Below are 23,438 nucleotides of genomic sequence, written 5' to 3' on the forward strand. Positions count from 1 at the left end.
GGGCGTTCTGGCGCACTATGGCTGCCGTCGCATCATCCAGGTGGATGCTGCACACTGGTGGTGGATGAGGAGATTCCCCCAGACTATGTAAAGCGCTTTGAGTGCCTAGAAAAGCGCTATATAAATGTAATGAATTATTATTATTACTTTTATTAAATTGTCTAAACTCACTATTTTTTCCAGTCCTTCATTCACCCCACCGTCACATCAACAGACCAAGACAAGGAGTAGCTCTGGGAGACATTTCTGTTTAAATGAAACTCTGATACTCCATATAGGTCGAATACCTTAACAGTAAGATGATTTGTCATTCCATGATGTTCAGAGACATTCATTCATGCAAGGTTGTGTATCTCTCAAACATCACAAGAGCAGGCAGAACTGGCAGTGTTAAGTGACCTTGGACGATTTACACAGATGCTGAGAACATCACATAATGACACCATCATGCCTTTTATGATTTACACATGGAATGAAAGACTGAAGAGATTTGTTTGGTTTAGATTTTTTTTAGTTATATATATAATATATATATATCCACACTCATACCACGGTACACAAACTTCAAAATATTTGACAATAACACCACCAGAGCTTTGATTGGATGCCCCCCCCCCCAATACATTCATTCTTTCATTATTTGCAAATATACGAATGATCTATTTATTACAGAAGTGAATAATTTAATAAAATAACAATTTTAGTAACTCAATCTTCTTGATTTTATAATGCAGCAATCATACCCTCTACGTCCCTCAGAGATCCACCACATCTCAGTTTTGATTATATAACGGGCTTCAAATTCTTCTGGAAAAAACTTTGCGGCATTGGTATAGGGGTTGCCGCTTACAGCAAACACATTTGGTCCAATAATGCAAGGGTCACATAGATGCTCCAGAGCTTAATCCCAGGCAATGACATCTCAAGTTTTCTCGAAAGGTTTTCAGTTAAACACGCACCTTAACATGGAAACAAGGACTACAACTTCAGTACCAGCACACACACACACACACACACAGAGGAAAAAAACTGCATATTTAAGACATACAAACTCACAAACTGAGACTGCCTTCAAAAGTCATTTTGGGGAGCACCCTCACAGAAACCATTTAGAGAACAATGAACACAGGACTATTGGACTATTTAACGGTGTGACGGCATTTTCCTTCCATTTAGTAAAAGAACATGTTTTACCAAGCGAATACAAAATGGTATAGACATCTGATCTAATAGCTTCATATGACAAATTCATGACCTCTGTAAGCAAATTGTGTATAGAAAGCCACAGTATGACCGTATTGTATGCTAACCTTTGGAAATGAATCCCAATTTAACATATATTTCATTATTTGGGGCTTGGTAAACGGCACTATGTAAAAATCACACATTTAGATCGCTCTTTGAACTGAAAACATGAAGTATGTTGACATGAGTTCAGTTTTTATGAAGGGTCTATGGTGTGTACGTTTTTTTTTTTTTTTACCCATCAGCTTTCAGATTAGTTTTTAATCTGAATATAACTGTCCAGCTCCAAAAAGTATAAGGGAAAAGAGTGTCCTGAAAATATTGCCTCAGCAACCATTTTCATCTCTCTTCCCCTCCATAATCTCTTGCTACATTCCTTCCTCAAGCTCTCATTAGTGTCAAATTGGAGAAACTTTGATTTAGTGCAAAATGCTCTGAAAAGCCTCATTTTTGTCCACCTTTATACAATTCTGAGAGGCATCAAGTGTGCAGGTTGACGACATGAAAAAACGCAAGACTGAAAACACAACAGCACTGATGAGACAAAAGGGCGCGAAAGTGATTTAAAAAAAAGAGATAATCAGAGCTTAAATTTATTTCAAAACAACAATAAAAATAATAAAAGGACAAAAAGAAGCCCCTAGAGATCATTCCAAGACTTTCTTGTCTAATGCTTCTTTGCCATTGGTCCGCGAGTAGGGTTCAAATGCGGACGAGCTCAGGTAGCGGGCAGAAAGTTCCTGGAAATTCCCCGCGAGGGATCCAGCCATGCCAAGTGGGGTGGAGGTGATGCGTGAGGTGACTGACCCAAGCAGAGATGGCATAGGGAAGCTAAACAGCCCATGGGTAGGTGGAGATCCCTGAAGCCCCGTGACTGTCCCAGAACTGGTCACCATCGGCAGCGGCGGACTCCCCCCGACTGTGCCTGAGCTGGCGGCACTGCTGCTACTGCTGCTGGAGGAGCCTCCATTAGCGGTGATGCCCAGGGATGACCCACGCAGGGCTGAAGTGAGCGACGAGCTCCCGCAGTGGGGCAGCAACCCTGGCAGGCCTGGGGGAGTGAGGAGCCGGCCCTGCTCCAGGAGACGCAGGACGCTGCAGGTGGCAGCTGTCTCAGAGACCACGGAGCGCAGCTCTGAATCCTTGCCCTGATCCTTCTTCTGCTTAGTGCGACGATTCTGAAACCACACCTTTACCTGTCGGAGGAATGATAAAGAGAAATTAGCTTAAAATAGAAAACAACAAAGCAATGTAATATGGATAATACAGTAAGCTTGCATAATGCTACTAAATAAATTAATAAATAAATAAAAATAAAATTAAGTTTATAAAGTAAAACAATTTTAGATTTTTAGATACCATGAATTATAAAGATTATTAACAGAGACTACATCAATTAAAATGTAATTAAATTATGTATATATAAAGCAAATCTGAATAAATAAGCACGTACTACCATGTAGTAAAGTTGAATTCTTAATGCACCAATTTAATATGTATTTTGGCAAGTAAAAAAATAATAAAAACCTATATAATGAACAAAAACATGCACCTATTCTTTTGAAAAACACAAGCTCCTTTTGCAAGGACGGATAGATCAATACTGTTTTGAATCACGTAATTGTACTGTATCCATTTAATTTGGGATTGCAAAGAAAGAGGAATGGCAATTTCCAGATAATACTTGTTTAGATCAAGTTCCATTGGCAGAACAAAATCATAATATATATTTATTTTCTATAGAGAAAAGGAGGCCCACTTTATATTTGCTGTACTTCAAATGGTTGATAATAGCTTCAAAAGAATAAGAACAATTAAGTATGACTAACATCTCAGATATGTGTCAAGCAGTTTAACTGTCACACATAAAAAAAAAAAACAGCTTAAATGCATCACAACAATTTTTTTTATACTATTTAGATATTTAGTGATAGATCAAGATTATTAAATAAAGAATAAGCTGCTGTATTTTACAAAGCTGTTAGTTACATAAGTGCATGCCTTAACAGTTTCATCAGTGTTGTAATGGAATGCTAAATACTAAGTTATCATATTAGACCTGCTATTGTCACTAAAGCACTAAAATGCACACTTTTTGTTTGCATTTGTTTAATCTCTTTGTGAACACCATGAACCGGATGGTCATGAAAAACATTGAGTTACAAGCAATTCCTTCTTATAAAAACATAATACTTTTTCCTCTAGTTCTCCATGCATTCTTAACTCTACCTTTGAGAAATACAAAATGCATTGCTGGTACACTTTCACAAATGGATGACTTTCCTTGTTTGATATTTCCACTGAACATTTTGTGTTTCAGAACACAATGTTAATTTCATGAAGCCGCCATTAAGGAGCACTTCACCCTCCTCATCAGGCGGCCAAGAAGAGACACGGGAAGCTTTAATGTAATCAAGGCATGGATTTGAACTGCACTGCAGCATGGGGCATTAGAGAGGACATTAGTGAAGCTAACTCTGTTGTGCTCCTTGTATTAGCAGCACCGATCTGCCTCAGGGTTATAAATGTCTTAATTTTACCCCACAGGAGAGCAGAAGAATTTTAAAGTCATTAGTGGAGTGATGATGTGATAGAATGTGACACAGTTCAAATGGCCAATAGAATCACAAATGTTGAGACAGCAACAGGGTGTTTAATTAGGGGAGCCCTGATCGATACATCACTGCAGTATTGAGTGTCTTTTTATTCTTAAATGTAGTTCTTGGTCACATGTTCACTAATGAATAAACAAATAAAAATGTGGATTCCAAAGTTAGCCTTACTATTGCAGTCAGAGTTTCACTGTGCTGCAGATTATCCAGGGAGACAGAGAGAGAGAGAGAGAGAGAGAGAGAGAGAGAGAGAGAGAGAGAGAGAGTGCATGTACAGTTCAGTCATGTAAACTCAAGCATGTGACCTCTTGCTGACCCCTGTGCAAAGCATGTTCCGCGAATGCATTGCTGGGCTTATTTTTGTAAAGCAGGCCTTTATGCCACTAACAATCTATCAAACTACTGAACTGATGACCAGGGCACAAAAAAAGGGAATTATCTGGGAAAATGTAAGTGGTCTGAAGGGATGCCATACGATTATCAAAATGCAAATTAAATAAATATAAATATCAAAATCATAATAATAAAATCATGTAGTCAGAACAACCTGTTAATAGGTAACTATGTGTCTTTTAATTGTACAGAGTATCAACAATACATGCGCCACAAGAATAAATATGTTTTGGGAGAGGCAAATATGTGTGATACATGTTTGTGATTATTTTTTTATTTTTTTTTATTTTAATAGTTTTTGTAATGATTGAATTTGAAGTAGTAATTGTATTAGTACTGTATGTATCGATATGTACATTTAGGTGTTTACCTGAGTTTCAGACAGGTTAAGTTGTCGGGCAAGTTCGGTTCGTTCTCGTCCCACAACATACTGGCACCGCTGAAACTCCATCTCCAGTCTGTACAGCTGTTCTGCTGTGAACGAGGTCCTAGTACGCTTTGGTCGATCTAGATCCAAACCCTTGGGGAGAATAATCTCTCGAATTGAACCTTTGGCATCTAAATGTGATAGGACAATTTTTTCAGCAAATTGTCATACCTACTGTAAGATTATCATTAAAATAACTGTTCGTTCAATTAAAAGAAATCATTATATCATAAAAACATGCTAAAAGTGATGTCTTTTTGAGAAATTAATATAGTCATGCAAAACATTTGAAACATTAAACAGTTTTTGTGGCTAAATAATCAACAAAACATATGACATTTTTAATCAAGAAATTATTTTCCTCCACAAGCTGTTAAAAATGTTTTGGAGGTATGTCATGGAGCATAAATGCTAAACAAATGCAGGCTAGACTCTTATTATTTTAGTAATTTTTAAGAAAACACTAACAATTCATCATGTAGGAAACAGTGTTGTCTAAAATACTAAAAAAAAGTTCAACTAAAGCTCAAAGCATTTCAAATTAGTAATTAAAAACTTAATTTAAAACACAAATACACAAAAGGTTCTGACAAATCACACTGCACAAAAATGTTAAATTTTTTCTGTCTTTTGCATATTAGTTATAAATATTAATGGGTCTTCTATCTCAGAACAGATTAAATGATAACTATTAAAAATGTTTACTAATCAAGTATTTAATAAAGCAAATGCATAAAAACATGTAGATAAATGCATGATTTAAAAATGAAAGAACAAACAAGTAAGCTGGTGAGTTAAGATTTAAAATCAAAGTCATTATTTTTGTTGTTATTTGTGTCTTTGTGATGTGCAGAACAATGCTCCGGCATTCTTAACAAAAATTTAAGCGATAAATATACTCTTTATTTAAAAATAAGTTAAGCTTTGTGACAACTTCAAAATAAAAGTAAAAACACACACACACACACACACACACACACAGGTCTCCATAATTATTCAAATCCAGATACTAAATAATTGTATTGGTTGCTGAATTGTGACTGAAGAAATTACACAATAATTTCATAAGGTTAATTTGCTCATATTTCGGCAGGCCTTTGAGTCTGCCCTATATTTAGCTTCACCACCTAAATAAATTAATGGAGCTGATTGCTCTCCAAAATTTCACAATCAGCTGACACAAGCAGGAGGGGCTTCACAACTATGTTAGTAATTCAGTAATACAAATTAGTATTAGTATTAGTAATACAAATACAGACAAACAGCTTTTAGCCAAATTATCGCAAAAACATTATAATAGTTTAAAAAAATAAAAAACAATTATGTGAAATATGATTCATTTACAGATTCATTTCTGTGCATCTCAATGATACTGTTTAAGGAAAAAAGATGCATGTAACGGAATACTTATTTATTTTCTTGATGATGGAGAAAAAGCTTTAAAGCTTAAAAAGTTAGATTTTTCATTATGTATAAAAATAACTAAATCATTTCTTAAATCCCTCAATCAAAGAAACTTTACTGTAAAGAAATACAAATTTCACAATCATATTGTACAGTACTAATTATTTTCCAGATAATTGTTCTATTTATTTAAGTGTTTTTGTCGGTTTTTGTTTAGTGTAATGGTAATACATATTTGAAATTATTGGATCATAAAGCTACGACACTCCATAAGAGCTGCCAAAATAACCCTCATATATTTTTTTCTTCAATACAGAACCAATTTTGCCCTGTTCTCAATGCTGCATAGATCAATTTGCACCATGCACTTGTGCATACTCAAATCTATACACACTCACTGCTGGAGGAAAAAACTAAACAAAACTGAACCAGCAACTCAGAAGAATTATCACAAAAATCTAAATTAAAAGTTCCCATTAAGTCCATTTCCAGTAATTATTTTTTGTGAAGTACAAAATGTACCAAAAGCTCCACAGGAGTGTTTTAAAACTTACCCCGAACTAGAATCCTCCGGCAGTAATCAGGATCTGCTGAGCTTGTCCGACTCTTTTCGCAGTTTTCCACCGGTCCAGATGGAGAAAAGGACTCCTGCTGGTCCTTCAAGAACGTTTTTGAAATGTTCCCCTGGGAATCCTTTCCCTCTTTCCCCTCTTTTAGTCCATTCTTCAACAACATTCCGGACTCCGAGTCTTGGCTGTAGCGGACTTCCATAGTATCTTATCCTCTGCGAAGATTTCTTCTTCTTTTTCTCCTTGTTGGGAAGAAATAACTATTTGAGTATGGACACACACTGCTTATTCTGGATAATACAGGTTTTGGTCTTTCTATAAAACAGCAGCTTGAAGTCGAAGTCAGATAGCTAATGTGCCACTAGCACTTGCCCGGTCCACTGATCTGCCCTATTATCTCTGTGCAGACTCACTTGCCCAATGATCATAGACTTCTCACCCAAATTCAAAAGTAATTTAACAGCTCCTTTCTTTGTAACATTCACATCAGGCTGATCTCTGGGTTATCAGAGCTGTGGACGGATGCATGCTCGCCGCTTCAATTGATTACGGTAATTTTGCTGCCTCCAGATTTGCGTAACCTCATGAATACTCTAAATTGTTTGCGAAATTCACATTGTCCTGATAGAGGGGTCCACTCACTCCGACCCCCCTCTCCGCCCTCGTTTGCACAGAATCAAGGTAGATGATTTGCCTCGAATCGCCACAAGGCACAATCACAGAGCCAAAGGACTGCCGGAAAAGTTACACTTCATTCCTCGATGCCCCGGCATAGGCCGTTCCCCTTCTCTCAAGCTGCAGTTGTTCAGTGGGGCTTACTTCACGAGCAGGCTGGCGAATCTCCCCCCGGATAACGGTCCAATTCCAAACGCTGCACCCACAGAGCTAATACAAGCAAAGAGCGAAAAGAGAGGGAGGGAAAAATCGGTAAAGAGCAAAGAGAGAGAGAGAGAGAAAGAGAGAGAGAAAGAATGAGGGAGGCGGAGAGACCTGGAATATGAAAAAAACGGAATCCACTTCGCTCGGAATCTGTAGTGGTAATGCACACGGATTCACAAAAGAAAGAGATGAACACAAGGGAACTCTGTCAAGCTGGGGACAGTGTGCAACAACAACCCTGAGTTACACAGCACCTCTAATACAACCCCAAACTGGATGTTACGATAACTCAGCCTCCTTACCCTAAAAAAACCTGTTAAAGCATTGCTAAAAAGAGAGATCCCAACGCTAACATCCAAAGCGACCCCCTCCTCCTCTCTTCTCCCACTCCTTCCACACCACTACACACCCAACCACCCACCCACCCACTCAGTCTCGCCTATTTTCATTGTCAACTCAACAATATCTGGGGAAACAGCAGTGGTCTGTAATCCAATAAGACCATTGATTAGGCTACAATGATTCAATTCAAGCCAATGGTTGCGAGCAGGGAACAGGCTCGGACCCTTCTTGTCACCTTGCATGGCCAGAGGCCCTCTTCATGCTGAACCCCCCCCCCCCCCCCCCCGAAGCCATTCAGTCCTTTAAGGGAAATGGAGAGCAAAAGGAGTGAAAGATGGCAATTATCTAATTGGACTATTAACAAACAATTCTGTGAGTGTGTCTGGTAGGGAGCAAAAGAGGATAGGGTGGGGGGTGCGGGACTAACTTCATTTAGTGAGTGTGTGCGGCAGCCTGTTGGAGAGAGGGAAAGGTTGTTTAAAGAAAAGATGAGAGGGAGGGATTGTTTAAAGAAAAGGTAAGAGGAGGCTACGAAAGGGGGCTGCAGGGGCAACGGGGTGATTCTGTGCCGAGCTTGGGAAAAATAGTTTGGTGGGACGTGCACCAGCTGTGGTCTGAGACGTTCCAGGTAGACAAAAGATGAAGATGTCCTGCATGGAGACTGTGGGACACTAAACTGTCTTGGTACAGAGCCATCTTCAAATATCTGTTTATTTTTAAGACTGTTGGTCATGTGAAATTCCTCTTTAAAAATATGTTAGGTTAGGGATGCAGGTTTCCTACTATTGCGTAAAAGACAATAATATGCTCTCTTAATTTACTAATATAACTAATACGTACCCTTAAGTTATGAATATCAACCTTTAAGGAACGAATATGTACACTTAAGTTATAAATATCAATCCTTAAGGAACTAAAATGTAACCTTAAGTTGGAAATTATATATTAGTAACTTAAGTGTAAGTATAAGTACCCTTAAGGCACACATATGAGCCTATAATATCAAGCCTTAAGGTACTAATGTTCTCTTAACTTACATCAAATCTTAGGGTAGTAATATATGTATTTATTTTTAATTTATGAATACTTACTCTTAAGATACAAATATGACTCCTTAAGTTCTGAAAATCAACTGTTAAGGTACTAACATGAACCCTTAATTTATAAATATCAAACCTTAAAATACTAATACAAGTGCATCTAAAAAATTTGAATATCATGGAAAAGGTCTTTATTTTTTGTAATTTAATTAAAAAAGCTAATTTTCTTATATTCTAGATTCATTGCGCACTGACTGAAATATTTCAAGAGTTTTTTTTTGTTCTAATTCCGATGGTTACGTTACAGCTGGACCTGTGTGTGTGTATATATATATATATATATATATATATATATATATATATATATATATATATATATATTAATTATTATGTATTAAATTTTTTTTTTTGCGAGAGAGAGAGAGATATATACACACAGGTGCAGCTGTAACGTAACCATCAGAAATAGAAAAAAAAACTCTTAAAATATATTTCAGTCAGTGGGCAATGAATCTAGAATATAAGATATATATATATATATATTATTATGTATTCATTTTTTTTTTTGCGAGAGAGCGAGAGAGAAGATTTTCATTATAATCATGATGTGAGTGGTATCAGAGACACATTATGTGAAATCAAACTGCATTGACAGCATCTAACGCCTCACTAGACTCAACAATTTAGTGATTTTTGTTGGAAATTAACATCTTGACCTTCGGTTTAGTCACTCCTGTCATTTAAAAAAGGATTCACATCATTGTGAAATGCTAATATTTTCAATATGGCATTTTTGGCCTTTCATAAAAATTGTCCACACATTTCTTTGTGAGGAATATTCAGATATGCCATAATGTAGTAGCTGTGAAGATCCCAGAACAAAATGAGTGCTGTTTTCTCTTCCTTTCTGTTTGTCTCTATTGTGTCACTGCTGGCAAAGCCTCCCATCTGAGGGCAAGTAAAGCCCACAGTGTCAGAATGGCAAAACTCACCACCTCATTTATTTAGAGACAACAATAAAGACTTATTCGTCAAAGAGAAGAGGGACAAAGACAAGAGGGGCGGAAACACACATAGACAGAGACAAAACGACAGATGGTGAGACATATCAATAGATCAATAAGAAGCAAGGCATGACACAATACCTGAAGATGGGAAAGGCACATTTTGTGCCGCTCCTTTTGAGTTTGGGCGATGCAACATGTGGGTTACACAGCTATCAGAACTCTTGCAAACCTTCTGTGAATTTTGGAAAAACAAAACAGGTGAGTATAAGAATGATGGCAAAGGCCAAGGCTATTGATCACCACTTTTATGTTAAATATAGAATACCTGCTTCATAAAATGTCTCTGTGGGTGTTACTGTATAAATGCCTGAAACTATTCAGACTCCAATAATTCAACATTCATGAAATTTCAGAATTATTTAATATCATAATTCAGACAAAAACAGATTAACAGTTAAGCAAATCATTATGCATGAGAACTACAGTGTAAAAAAGTTGCATTTAACAGTGTTATTAAATTATTTTGCTTCAAATAATTATTAAAAATAAGCAGGCACAATTAAATATAAATTTTGGTAAATAAAAAATCTCTAATATTGACTGTTAAACCAATATGGTATCGATATGCTTCTCTAATTACTAATTAATGATCGGTTTTTAAAACTAAATCACAAAACTTACCAGTCAGTGTCTTTGCCACCATTAAATAAAATTAGCTACTGTAATATAAAAATAAATTAACCAAACCTAGTGGTTGCTCATTCCTAATACAGTAAAAGGAATCCCCATGTTAAAAAAAAAATGTTTGAATTGAATTTTTTTACTAATAAGGTAAAACATACATCACACACAGATCCCACTCACCACCCCCAACTAACACCAGTGCATTCTTATTCTGCTAATACACCTATTACCATACAAAGTGTGTTTTGGTTGTAAAAGAGGCAGAGGGGGGAGACTTATCTTGCTCTTAATAGCTCATTAGTAGAGCTTAGCAGGCTCTCTTCTGTATCGCTAGCACCTTTATTCTGCTAATGGTCCTTGTACCTCTTTCTGCCATCTGTCAAATGTACATGGAGTACAAGTAGAGCCAAAACCTGGGAACCATTTCAAAACATAACATGCTACAACCAGAGAGGGGCTGCTCCGAAATGATATTCAGAAAGGTTCATATTCTCACACAAAGATTGATTGTTGCTTGTGTTTGGGGGGATGAAAGAGGCAGCTGCTTCTGTCTAGTCAAAGTAATAAGGTTCAGGAGTTTGAACCTTCACATGACATGGAAAAGCAAACATGCATTGTCTTTATATATATATATATATATATATATATATATATATATATATATATATATATATATATATATATAAAGACAATGCATTAGAATTTAAAAGAGATATACCTGTCTACGTATCTATCTATGTTGACTTCAACAAAAAATCAGTAGAAAAATGGAAAAGTTACTGAAAGTTTTCGTCCAGGACATGTGACATTTACTCTAACCCTAAAACACAAAAAATCCATTCTGTTATTCAAAATATGGGTAAAAGCCTGTGAAATCAATACGGAAAAGTCTTTCATATTAACACAGTACACTGGGCCCTGTTTTTACAGACTTTTCTTAATCTGTGTATATACACAATTTAAGTGGATATTACTGGAGAATGTTTTATAAAATAATATTTATAAAACTGATGCACCATATTTTCCTCATCTCAGTAGGATACTCTATATGCTAAAAAAACTTACATATTTAATCAAATATGCTATAGCTGATTTTGCATGTGTATAAAGTGTGTATTTATAAACAATCAATCAACCAAAAATTATTTGAAGTACTTTCAGGCAGGTCCTATATTCATTGTTCTCTTTGTTTTATATGCAATGTAACAAAAATCGCAAGGGGTTTGTATACTTGCAAGGATTAGACACAAAATTTGCTATTTTCAGATGGAAGTGATTTTCAGATAATGGTTCTGGAGGGTATGTTGGCAATGCTTCCTCTCTTTCTCTTCCATTTTGTTACCTAAAGTCACATTCAGATTTCACAAATCAATACCATCTCTCAGCTTCTCCTCTCCTGTTTAAATAAAACAGTGCTAGCAACCATTTTCAAATCATAATAGACAATATAATACCAGCAAAAACGTAGCTTAATGACTCAGCTTAATCTAAGTGTGTCAGTCTGACCTGGAGACTGTGTGTGTGTGTGTGTGTGTGTGTGTGTGATAAGCATACAGGCTAAGGTTTCTCATCAGAGCACATTTTGTGAGGGTCTAATGTGATGTTTCAGAGCCATTACAGGTGGAGCAGGAGGGGTGTTTGTAGCATGGCGCTCATCTTTGAGACAAAATCTCAATCACTCGAATTTCAATTAAATGAGCTGGACTGCAAAGAGATGAGGAATTTGTGTTTATAGTTTTCTTTTATCTGCAACAAAAGCTTTAACAAAGGCAAACATGGTCGTATAAAATTAAATTGTAAAATTAAAAAGTACATTCATTTAAAGTTTTTAAAGAATTCAAAAGGCAGACAAAAGCTTTGCCATCTAAAGAAAAAAATTATTTGAAAGAAAAACACATTTAATCATCTAAACAAAGAAACTGTAAAAACATTTTCATGAACAATTAATGATTTTCTTTTCTCTTTATATAAAGAAAATCAAGATATTTGCACCAATAAATGCATGTTATGTTTACAAAAAATAATAGATTTATTTCATTTCCTGACGAATGCAGAAATATTATGCTCCCAGTGGGACAACCTGCAGTTATAAAATGTCAAGCAACATTTAGGCTTTTTAGGATAAAGATCTTCTTTCCCTCTCCACTGTCCAACTTCAGCTTGGTTTCAGGATTTAATCAACAAAGCTCTATTTATAGGAGCCTCCTAAAGACCTCAATCTGTTGCAGCACCGCTATGAATATGAGGGTAAATGAATGTGACACGCTGTGGAATATAATGCACAGATGATTTGCAGGTTTGGATGGTGGTTCAAATAGATGCAGTTAGTACAAAGTCTGGTTAGGACACCTTCACTGCACATACACTGAAAGCTCAGGTGTTTCCTAAGATTTCTTTTAGCGAAGACGTGAGCTGGGAACACAACTGTGTGTAGGCTAATACAGGCCCAGGCATATTTCAGCAGTTGGTTAATTGAGCTAATGTACATGTTTGAGAAGTCTCTATAGCCTAATCAAAAGTAAGAAGGAAAGAGATTACGTAGGTTAAAACTGGTTTACAAAATGTGGAGAACGGAAATAAACCCTGATAACATTTGTCACTGTGTTTCTACAGTGTTTTTGGCGACATTAAGCGACTGACGCCATCTCCTGTTGGCATAACTACACCGCATGATAGTGACAAGGCTAGTTGTCATTTTTATTTACTCCGGTAAATATTATTATTCTTTTTTTAAGTAAAGTCATTTAAAGTTAATTCATTTGTAGTATACCTTACAGGTTTGGCTACAAATTCAACACGCGCAGGCCTTGTCTGGTCTCTTCTTTGGCTAAGACTGCATCCGTTTGGATAGTTACTCACTTGAAGAACACTTACCTCCTTGGTCCTTTCCTCGTCCCCGTTTCCATTCTCCTACCCCTCTCCTCCTTCCAGTCTCCTGTTGATCTTCCTACAAGAGAACAGGAAAGTGTTAAATATCTCTCAGTGACTGTTTTTGTAGTGTGTGTATGTGTGTGTGTTTGGCTACTCACCCTTCATCTCCCGTCTCCATTATATCCTCTGCTCTGTTGCCTGTGATTTCATTCAGTTCCATTAATAAAGTATTTTGAATAGTTTTGGAAAACTTCACCGGTCTGTTCAGTGTGTGTTTTTCTGACAGGCGAATGGAGGGTGAGTATGTGGTCATATGTTCAAAATGCAGGTGTTGTCAAAATGAACTATTAGACACCGTCCTAAAAGAAAGACAGGAATAAGTCATTGCACGACTGGCGGAGTCAGTAATCGGTTGACTGAAATAGCACTTCTTTTGTGCGGTACTATCAATTATAGTAAGGTGTTCTTGCCCTGTCTACTGGTAACATACTTGTTTTTGAACACCTTGGGCGATACCTGCAAACAACCACACACTAACAACAGTGACAATACTGGCAATGATAACACGTTGACACTGTTATGTAATTTATACTGTAGGTGCGTAATAGTCTTTTCATGGAATAAGAAAAAAAAACAAAGCTGTTGTTCTTCTAGTTAAATGCAAAAAAGAACAAAATAATAGTCTAGAAAATACGGTACATACGTTCAGAAATGAAACTGGGTGAATCATTGTGAGAGAGATGATAGCTTTACAATATTTTTGTAGAGAAAAAAAAACTGTCGTTGAAGTGGGTTATGATGTCCAGTTCCCCTTCAGAGTGAATGTATGCTCTCCTGTTACTTGGATTTATATCACTGTCATAGTATTCTGTCATGTTCTGGCATGTCTTAATATTTATGTGTTATGAAAACGGGCACTGTGGATGCAAATGTTGACTTGTGACTCTCAAAGACGGTCAATAAGTAACTTGGCCATAGTTCTCGAAAGTATTCTGGAAAACTAGCTTTTCAAGCTGTGCATGCACCTCCTTTGTCATTTGTGTGCGTTCTCATTTGAGTTTCACAGGCAGCTGGATCCAGATCTCCACAAACATTCAACAATGCTTAAGGTTAGTTAGTATTTTTCCTCATTGGATTTCTTTAAATCATTGTAATTGAGATTTTTGTAAAAGAGAATTTGTTGTAATTTTTTACATAATTTTAATTGTCTGTGTTAGTAGACAGTGTAGATCTTTTGATCATAGATCATGATGTACATGCAATTAAATGACATTATTTTTCAACCACTTAATTTTCTGTTTCTGGTTGTTTGCTTTCAACAGAAAGAAGTCAAGCCATACTGGAATTTGTCAGTCAAAATCTTACATGCGAAGCTCCATCAGTCCTATGACTACTGTGAGACAATTTATCTCCTCAACAGCAGCCAAATATATTAATTTACAAATTTTCATTTTCCTTTTTAACAGAAGTGTAAAGTTAAAAACAAACATGTCTAAACCTAAAAAAAATGTGTGTTGCTTGAACTTGCTCTGCTAGGTACACATGCCTATAATTTTTTCAATCTCAAAGTCTGTGTCAGTATATTTAAGTATAATCATTTGCCTACTTAACAGATTTGTAAAGGCGTTTCTGGGCTTTCAAAAGCCTTCAGCCGTACAGTTACAGCTAATAAAACAGTAATCTCTCTGAGTGTGCATTTATACGAATAGATCAATGTTTAATTCTCTCAGCCAACTCACTAACTTTTCTAACCCCACCTCAATTTCTCTTTAGTGTCTCCATCTGACTGCTATGTCATCTTAAACTTACCCACAGCATCGGCCCGTACAAATCGCACCAAGACCATCTCAAATACAGAGAAACCTGAATGGAATGAAGTTTTCACCTTCAGGGTGCACAGCAACATCAAGGTAAACCACTCAATTATTTGTCTGATCTTAGAATGTTTTATTATGGTATATGCTGTTTCTAACCTCCCTTATTTATCCCTCCAGCAATATGAGCTCAAATATTTAATTAGTCGAGTTTTTGTATCATTTGATCCCTCATTAGAACCAAAAAATCGAATGCTACACTTACACGCCTTACTTTTGTTCTCTATACACACAGAACATTCTAGAGATCTTGATCTATGATGAGGATCCATTAATGAGAGACGACCAAATTGCCACTGTCCTATTTGACATCAATAACCTCACACCTGGGAAAAAGGAGACCAAATGCTTTATAATAAATGATAAGGTCAGTGCTGTATGGAGATGTCATATCTAAACAGACATTACAACATAAAATGGACACTTAGGCCTAGTTGACAAAGCACTTGATATTTGATTTGTGACTACTAGTACTTTCTTTCTCAGACCAAGGATGAACTGTGGGTAGAGTTTGAGATGACTAAGAGGTGAGTGAGACTGCCTTTAGCAGTTCTAGTGAGAATTTGCAAAAATAGATACAAGCAAGACAGTCGAATGTGCATGTTCGTACACACATATGATCTAAGTGTCTGTTTTGTGTGTGTCTGTGTGTTGCAGCTCTGAGACACCAAACCCATGTTTCTCTAATGGAGTTTTGGTGGTACGATCCTTTACTATAGCTTTCTTAACTGTATCATTGGTTATAGTCAGATGAGTTAAAATAATGATTTTATGATGTACAGTATAATAAGTTTAAGATTTTACTATAGGCTATATGCACTACAACTCGAACTAAACACTCACATAACCTTTATCGGATGAGCTTATACTTTCTCTTGAAATAGGCAGGTCCTTTTTGTGAGCTGAATGTGGATATAGACAGGCTTCTAAAGAGGACTGAAGGTAAATGCACATGCTTAGATATTAGATAGCTACTGGAAATTCCTGTGAAATTGCTCAATTCTATAAAAATAAACTCTGCAAAGAGTGATATAATCTTAGAATGAGTTTTGTTTTGCTTATTCTCTGTGTGTTCCAGCAACACAGACATTTTTTTTCAAACTGAAAGGGGCATACAAAGAGGATTTCATGATCTCAAATTCTGAGGAAAGCTCCAGCTTCCTGAAAACGTTATGTTACTACATCAACCGAGACCTGGAAACTGAACTCAATCTGACCTCCGAGACTGTTGTCAGCCCAGAAATTGTAGGTCATCCATGACAACAGGGATTCTTGACACACCTTGTTTATTAAAAATTGCTGTAAAATCTACCTCATAAATTTTACTACTTACTAATTTTTCATATTTTGTGCCATAAGGAACAGTATGTATACAGTACTTGTAGATTTATAAAGCACCTGAAACAAACAGAAAGTGTGGCTTTTCTTCAGGTTGGGACAGTAGTAGTGGATGCTGCTGTTTCAGACCCTGTAGACACTGGATTGACTTCTATCCCTTTAAAACCATTACCAGCCAAACAACAGATTACTGTCTCTTTGCCTCTGGGGGAGGTGAGTTATTGATTCATTAATCCATTACATTTTGAATTTGATGCTCCAAAAATGTTTTATTGATAATATAGTAACACATAATACACCAACTGAATAATATACTTTTCTTCCCATCTTTTCTCATAATTAATATATTAAACAATCCTGTATTTATATTGATATATTATATTCATGGGTGCATTTGATCTAAAATGACCTGTTTTTTTTTTTTTTTGGTCAAAGAATAAAGTTGATCTGCAACTGAAAACGGATGATCGGTAACAGTTCACATCTATCCTCAGTAGTAGTTTAATAATAAATTATAATTTGAATGTATAAAATGAAACGTTGTATTCTCAGAATAAAAATGGTTTTGTGTGTGTTCTGAAGCTCTGATGAAGAGCTGGATGTGCGTCTGGAGTTTGACATCCCAGTGGAAGAAAAGAATTTTATGGTGAAGAGAAAAAAAGTCGTGTCACAGGCTCTACAGACAGCTCTGAATCTCAGCTCTGCACCTGAGCCCAGCAAGGTGCTTTAGACACAAGCACAAATAACCCAGATATTCAGCAAAGAACTTAAGAGATTGTTATGTTTTCCTACTGTATATGCATAGTAGAATTTTGGATTATATTGTTTGTATAGAATACAAATACCCAATAACAAATGGAACAAAATTTGAACCTGTTTGATGTGACTCCTCAGGTCCCAGTGCTGGCTGTGGTGTGTTCTGGTGGTGGGAGCAGAGCATTAACAGGCACATATGGTAGCCTGAAGGGTCTGCAGAAGATCCAGCTTCTTGATGCAGTCAGCTACATCACAGGGGTTTCAGGTGCCACTTGGTGAGAATGAGGAGTCCTAATGCATTTTAAGTATGACTGATAAAAACCAAGAATGCATCAGACAGACAGCAAACAGATTATTACAATAATTACAATAAGTTAAAAATCAATAATTTGAGGGGTTGCATCTGAATGAACAGTTTGACCCTATGGTTGCCTCACTGTCATATGGAAACATAATTTTGAAAAATAATATTTTTGTTCAATCTTTGTATTTCAGGGCTCTTGGCTCTCTTTATGGAGACCCTAACTGGTCAAAGGGTGGCATTGATAAGTCTATGGAGTCTGTAAAGAAGGAGCTATCTAAAAAGGCGCTCAGTATGTTTTCCTCAGAGCAGCTACAGGAATACAAACAGAGGATGGAAGAGCGAGAGAAAGAAGGACTCCTTGTGTCTCTCATCGACATGTGGGGTCTGGCTTTAGAGTACCTTTTCCAAGGGAAGGTAAAAAAAAAAGGTTTTCCTGTCAGTTTTGGCTCTGTATTAAAAATGTGTACATGATATAATACTTTACTTTTATAGAAACACATGGGAACTCTATCTGGAATGCAGAGGACAGTGTCTGAAGGCCAGAACCCTCTACCCATATTCACAGCTGTTAACCTGAAGAATGGAAAAAAAGAAAATATAACAGATGCAGGTATGTACTAATAAAAATGTAATGGCCATTCAGCTTCTAGTCTCAAACTAAAACATATAAAGAAATGTACATAAAGTAAACAACCCATATGCGGTAATTTCATAATACTGCAGTGTCAGTCAGATAATGCTTAAGCGCACTTTCTATAATGACCATCATTTGTTTAGTATGGTATCTGATGCTACCTGCTATACTGGTCATACACGTTATTTGAGTCAAGGTGACATGAAATTATCGGGCGTTAACTGTATGTTCTGCTTTGTTTCAAGAGTTCATAGAATATGTACAGTTCTATACACATTACATAATACTTTTATATAATATGTAGAATAATAAATTGTTCATATCAAATTATAATGATTATTTTTTTTAGTTTACGTATTGTATACGTATTTTGCGAATAAAAGTGCATTAATCTCATGTTTCTTTGTTTTCTAATTAGAATGGTGTGAATTCACCCCATTTGAGGTTGGATTTCCCAAATATGGTGCCTTTATACCTGCGCAGAACTTTGGGAGTGAATATTACCTCGGTCACATGGTCAAGAAACTCCCTGAAACTGGGTTGTCTTTTCTTGTGGGTGAGTTTGAGTGTATGTGTTTGAGTCCATGCACATTATAAAAACATGGAACAGAATAAAAACTGAAGGCCATATTTAAGCGAAGGTGAAAGTGAAATGTTGCGAATTTGATTTTTTTTTGCTGATTATAGCCAGTAGGGGGAGTCTACATCTGTATCTGAAGCTGAACCTGATCCTGTGCTGTAAGCAAATGATGTAAACTTTAACCAGTCACATTAATAACTCCAATCCATGTGTGTGTTTATGAAGGAATGTGGAGCAGCATTTTCTCTATAAATCTGACAGAAATCTGGAGTATTGCTACAGGTGTCACCCCTTCTTGGATGCCTTGGGTTGGAGGAGGAGTGAGTAACACAGGTGAGAGTTTGTGAAGCATTTTAAATCCTATGTGTATACTTAACAGTTTTATAATTATTATAAGAAAGGTTTCATGAGCAGCAAAAAAAGCATATTGGAATGATTTCTGAAGGATCATGTGACACTGGAGTAATGATTGTAAAAATTCAGCTTAGCCTTCACAGGAATAAATTACATTTAAAAACATATTATTTACATTATTTAAAAATACAATGTTAAAGTTGAAATTGTAACAATATTTCACAATATTACAGTTTTTACTGTATTTTGATTAAATACATGCATTACATTATCATCAGACTTCTTTAAAAAAAAAACAAATCTTACCGACCCTGAACATCTGAAAGGTAGTTACATTTGTGTCTTTCATTATTATATATTGACATGAATGTAACTGTCTTCTTGTCTCCTTCTGTAAAGAGACTGATAGTAAACCAACAGCACTTGGCACATACCTGATCAGCCCTGTGACTGACTTTGCTAAAGTGCTGTGTGACTTTATGACCATCCGCCCCATTGTCAGTCAGGTTTACAACTTCCTGAGAGGCTTCAACCTGCACAACAGCTACAATGAGAACACGGGCTTCATCGCATGGAAAGGTCTAGGGCTCTATTTATTCCACTGTCTATTTCAAGTGTGCACTTTGTTTATTATATTATTTCTTCATATGGAATATATCTTAGTGTTATTTCATGTGTGTAGATGTAATTTGGTGATGTCTGTCATTGCATGAAATGTAATCAAGGCTTTTTACACCTAAATAGCTGATACTGTTGCAGTATTCCATAATATTCATGCTCTGTCTACAGACACACACCCAGATGCCTTTCCTAACACCATGACTCCAGCTGATCCTGTGCTGAGTTTAGTAGATGCTGGGTTTGCTGTAAATGCAGGATTCCCCCCTGTGGTGCACTCTCACAGACATGTGGATGTTATTCTGTCTCTAAACTACTCCTGGGAACCAGATCAGTTTAAGGTGAGGGAGACCTAGATTATGTAAAAAGTGATTGAAATGCAAATATTACAGACTTACAGGAAATAAACGTAAATAAAACATTATGCCTGTTTGTGTCCAACAGGTGATTAAGCAAACTCAGGAGTACTGCGCTGATCGCATGATTCCATTTCCGAAAATCGATTTCAAAAAGGTGGAGTCGGAGCCACCGAAGGAAGTTTATGTGTTTGAGGATAAAGAGAATCCAGATGTTCCCATAGTGCTTCACTTTCCCTTGGTCAATGTCTCATTCAAGCAGTTCAAGTCTCCTGGTGAGTACTACCATCACTCTTTACTTAACACTTTAACACTTAAAAAAATACAATTCTGTTGAAGATGGCATCCTATTTGAATTGTCATTGGTATTCTTTCTTACACTGTTTGCATATTGAATTATGACTGGTCTTATCTTCTTTGCATGTACAGTATTAACCCATTTATATTTTTATAAAACACAGACTGTCATGACAAAGCAGCTCAACAAGCCAAAGCTTACTTAAAACAATATTTAACAATACTTTTGCTACATTTAAAACACTTTTAATGGTTTAACTGCAGTATATTGTGTTTGTGTATATTACCATTACTTGGTACATCAGCACAAATAACCAAGAATGTACATTAAAAAGTTGCTAATGTAGAATCATGTGTGCATGTATGTGTGTGGTGTAGGAGTGAAGAGAGAGGGAGAGAAGGAGTGGAAGGAGGGAGCGGTTGATGTTGAATTTAACAGTAACACTTCCCCATATCTCACTCACAAACTGACCTACACCCCGGAGGACTTCCAGAGGCTCATCAACCTCACTTCCTACAACATCCAAAACAACAAAGATGTCATTTTGAATGCACTAAACAAAACATTTAACCGAAACAGACAAAGGCAGACAGGTGATGATAGCCACGCCAAAAAGAAGGCGGCGGCGGTAAGAAAGACCAGTTCAGCGTCAACACCAAATCCAAGACCACAAAAAACACGAAAGACTGAAGCACGGTGATCTGTAACACGATTATTGTGATGTAAAACTCAGCATAGGAAATCTCTATTTTTTTATGAAGTTTTGTCAATGTCACTATTAAAAAATTGTTTATGATACAATGAAAAAGCATATTCGTTTCTGTCAGTCATTTCTGTCGTTTCATCTCTATTTCTTCATCAGCAATCCACAGTGCAAAAAACTAATCATTTGTGATTGGCTAATTAAGCACAGAATTAATTTTTATTTTTTTAATTTATTTTTTATATGAACATCAAACAACCGCAGTAAGAATTTTCATCAAGCACGGTGAGTAATGGCTTCTCCTATCATTGTTTCTTGCACCTCTTGCCACATGTATAGTTTATCTATCTCTGTCGCTGATGAGGGATTCACATGTGATAAATGCAGGGAAATAGTTAGGCTGACAGAGAAGATTTCAGAATTAGAGACACGCATCCAAACTTTAATTGAGGACAGTAAGAATGTTAGGGCTCTAGATACGGCTTTGGATGCGTCTAGCTCAGGGATTCCTGTACATTGTTCGGTTCCGGAAACAGAGCCCCAGCAGCAGGGCAACTGGGTGACGGTGAGGCAGCGTAGTCGTGGGTCAAAACACCGCTCTTCTGTTCCGATCAAAACATTAAACAGGTTCTCCCCACTCAGTGATGCACCCACTGAGAAACCTGTTGAAAGTGCTCTAGTTATTGGTGATTCTATTGTACGGAACGTGAATATAGAGACACCAGCCACCATAGTCAAATGTTTACCGGGAGCCAGAGCGCCTGACATCTTGGCAAATTTAAAAGTGCTGGCTAATGCTAAACGTAAATACAGTAAGATTGTTATTCATGCCGGCGCTAATGATGTTCGACTTCGCCAGTCGGAGATCACTAAAAATAATATTAAAGAGGTGTGTGAACTTGCAAGCACGATGTCAGACACTGTAATATGCTCTGGTCCCCTCCCTGCTTACCGTGGTGATGAGATGCATAGCAGATTGTCATCACTCAATGGCTGGATGTCTAAGTGGTGCCCACAGAATAACATAGGTTTCATAGACAATTGGACGAGCTTTTGGGGCAGACCTGACCTGTTTAAAAGAGATGGTCTTCATCCCTCCTGGGGTGGCGCCACTCTTCTCTCTAGAAATATGGCAAATAGTCTTAGTGTTTATACTTGACTAACTGGGGCCCAGGTCAGGAAGCAGACAGACTGGCTAAACCGACCGTCTGCTAGCTGCCTCCCGTCAAAGAGGTCAGTTAATTCTCAGCACATAGAGACTTTTTCACCTAGATATCACACTATAGAGACTGTGTCTGTTCCCCGAACTAGAAAATACAAAAAACGTCCAAACCAAGTTAAGATTAACAATTTAATTGAGGTTCAACAAATAAAAAACAGAAGCAATATGGATAAACAAATGATAAAGCTTGGCTTATTTAATATCAGATCCCTTTCTACGAAAACACTTTTTGTAAATAATATGATCACTGATCATAATATAGATGTACTCTGTTTGACAGAAACCTGGCTAAAACCTGATGATTACATTATTTTAAATGAGTCCACCCCCCAAGATTACTGTTATAAACATGAGCCACGTCTAAAAGGCAAAGGTGGAGGTGTTGCTTCAATTTATAACAACGTTTTCAGGATTTCTCAGAGGGCAGGCTTCAAGTATAACTCATTTGAAGTAATGGTACTTCATATAACATTATCCAAAGAAACAAATGTTAATGATAAATCCCCTGTTATGTTTGTACTGGCTACTGTATACAGGCCACCAGGGCACCAAACAGACTTTATTAAAGAGTTTGGTGATTTTACATCCGAGTTAGTTCTGGCTGCAGATAAAGTTTTAATAGTTGGTGATTTTAATATCCATGTTGATAATGAAAACGATGCATTGGGATCAGCATTTATAGACATTCTGAACTCTATTGGTGTTAGACAACACGTTTCAGGACCTACTCATTGTCGAAATCATACTCTAGATTTAATACTGTCACATGGAATTGATGTTGATGGTGTTGAAATTATTCAGCCAAGTGATGATATCTCAGATCATTATTTAGTTCTTTGCAAAATTCATATAGCCAAAATTGTAAATTCTACTTCTTGTTACAAGTATGGAAGAACCATCACTTCTAACACAAAAGACTGCTTTTTAA

General features: G+C 36.6%; 2 protein-coding genes across 5 annotated transcripts; one reads left to right on the forward strand and one right to left on the reverse strand.

The window, feature by feature from the left end:
- Window positions 1-1,471: 1,471 nt before the first annotated feature.
- Window positions 1,472-13,678, reverse strand: LOC132111475 (ventral anterior homeobox 1-like). Of its 3 annotated transcripts, none has more exons than XM_059518813.1 (6): window positions 13,632-13,678; window positions 13,477-13,549; window positions 10,057-10,150; window positions 6,636-6,892; window positions 4,621-4,808; window positions 1,472-2,441 (listed from the first exon to the last, which is right to left on the reverse strand). In XM_059518813.1, the coding sequence occupies exons 4-6, from the start codon at window positions 6,850-6,852 to the stop codon at window positions 1,893-1,895; spliced, it is 954 nt and encodes a 317-aa protein (XP_059374796.1). In that variant the 5' UTR covers window positions 6,853-6,892; window positions 10,057-10,150; window positions 13,477-13,549; window positions 13,632-13,678; the 3' UTR covers window positions 1,472-1,892. The 3 variants fall into 3 exon arrangements, with proteins under 3 accessions (XP_059374796.1, XP_059374795.1, XP_059374797.1); XM_059518812.1 differs by having other exon boundaries at window positions 13,462-13,549; window positions 13,632-13,658; XM_059518814.1 differs by lacking the exons at window positions 10,057-10,150; window positions 13,477-13,549; window positions 13,632-13,678 and having other exon boundaries at window positions 6,636-7,863.
- LOC132111474 (cytosolic phospholipase A2 zeta-like) lies at window positions 13,440-21,406 on the forward strand. 2 transcript variants are annotated; one of them, XM_059518810.1, is made up of 21 exons: window positions 13,440-13,567; window positions 14,544-14,582; window positions 14,796-14,868; window positions 15,247-15,383; window positions 15,583-15,714; window positions 15,834-15,874; window positions 16,005-16,047; window positions 16,232-16,289; window positions 16,426-16,592; window positions 16,779-16,898; window positions 17,121-17,155; window positions 17,268-17,406; window positions 17,580-17,716; window positions 17,937-18,159; window positions 18,238-18,355; window positions 18,798-18,935; window positions 19,185-19,292; window positions 19,713-19,892; window positions 20,103-20,272; window positions 20,376-20,562; window positions 20,963-21,406. In XM_059518810.1, the coding sequence occupies exons 2-21, from the start codon at window positions 14,574-14,576 to the stop codon at window positions 21,283-21,285; spliced, it is 2,538 nt and encodes an 845-aa protein (XP_059374793.1). In that variant the 5' UTR covers window positions 13,440-13,567; window positions 14,544-14,573; the 3' UTR covers window positions 21,286-21,406. The 2 variants fall into 2 exon arrangements, with proteins under 2 accessions (XP_059374793.1, XP_059374794.1); XM_059518811.1 differs by lacking the exon at window positions 13,440-13,567 and adding an exon at window positions 13,702-14,070 and having other exon boundaries at window positions 14,540-14,582.
- Window positions 21,407-23,438: the final 2,032 nt, after the last annotated feature.

Source organism: Carassius carassius, chromosome 31 (assembly GCF_963082965.1).
Source record: "Carassius carassius chromosome 31, fCarCar2.1, whole genome shotgun sequence".
Lineage (NCBI taxonomy): Eukaryota > Metazoa > Chordata > Actinopteri > Cypriniformes > Cyprinidae > Carassius > Carassius carassius.

Excerpts from the sequence above, each read along its gene's own strand:
- LOC132111475 (XM_059518813.1), bottom strand. The coding sequence starts at position 6,852 with ATGGAAGTCCGCTACAGCCAAGACTCGGAGTCCGGAATGTTGTTGAAG. Across the intron at positions 4,809-6,635 it reads CCGGAGGATTCTAGTTCGGG|ATGCCAAAGGTTCAATTCGA; the intron begins GTAAGTTTTAAA and ends TATCACATTTAG. Across the intron at positions 2,442-4,620 it reads TTAACCTGTCTGAAACTCAG|GTAAAGGTGTGGTTTCAGAA; the intron begins GTAAACACCTAA and ends TTCCTCCGACAG.
- LOC132111474 (XM_059518810.1), top strand. Across the intron at positions 14,869-15,246 it reads CCATCAGTCCTATGACTACT|TGTCTCCATCTGACTGCTAT; the intron begins GTGAGACAATTT and ends ATTTCTCTTTAG. Across the intron at positions 17,407-17,579 it reads CTGCACCTGAGCCCAGCAAG|GTCCCAGTGCTGGCTGTGGT; the intron begins GTGCTTTAGACA and ends GTGACTCCTCAG.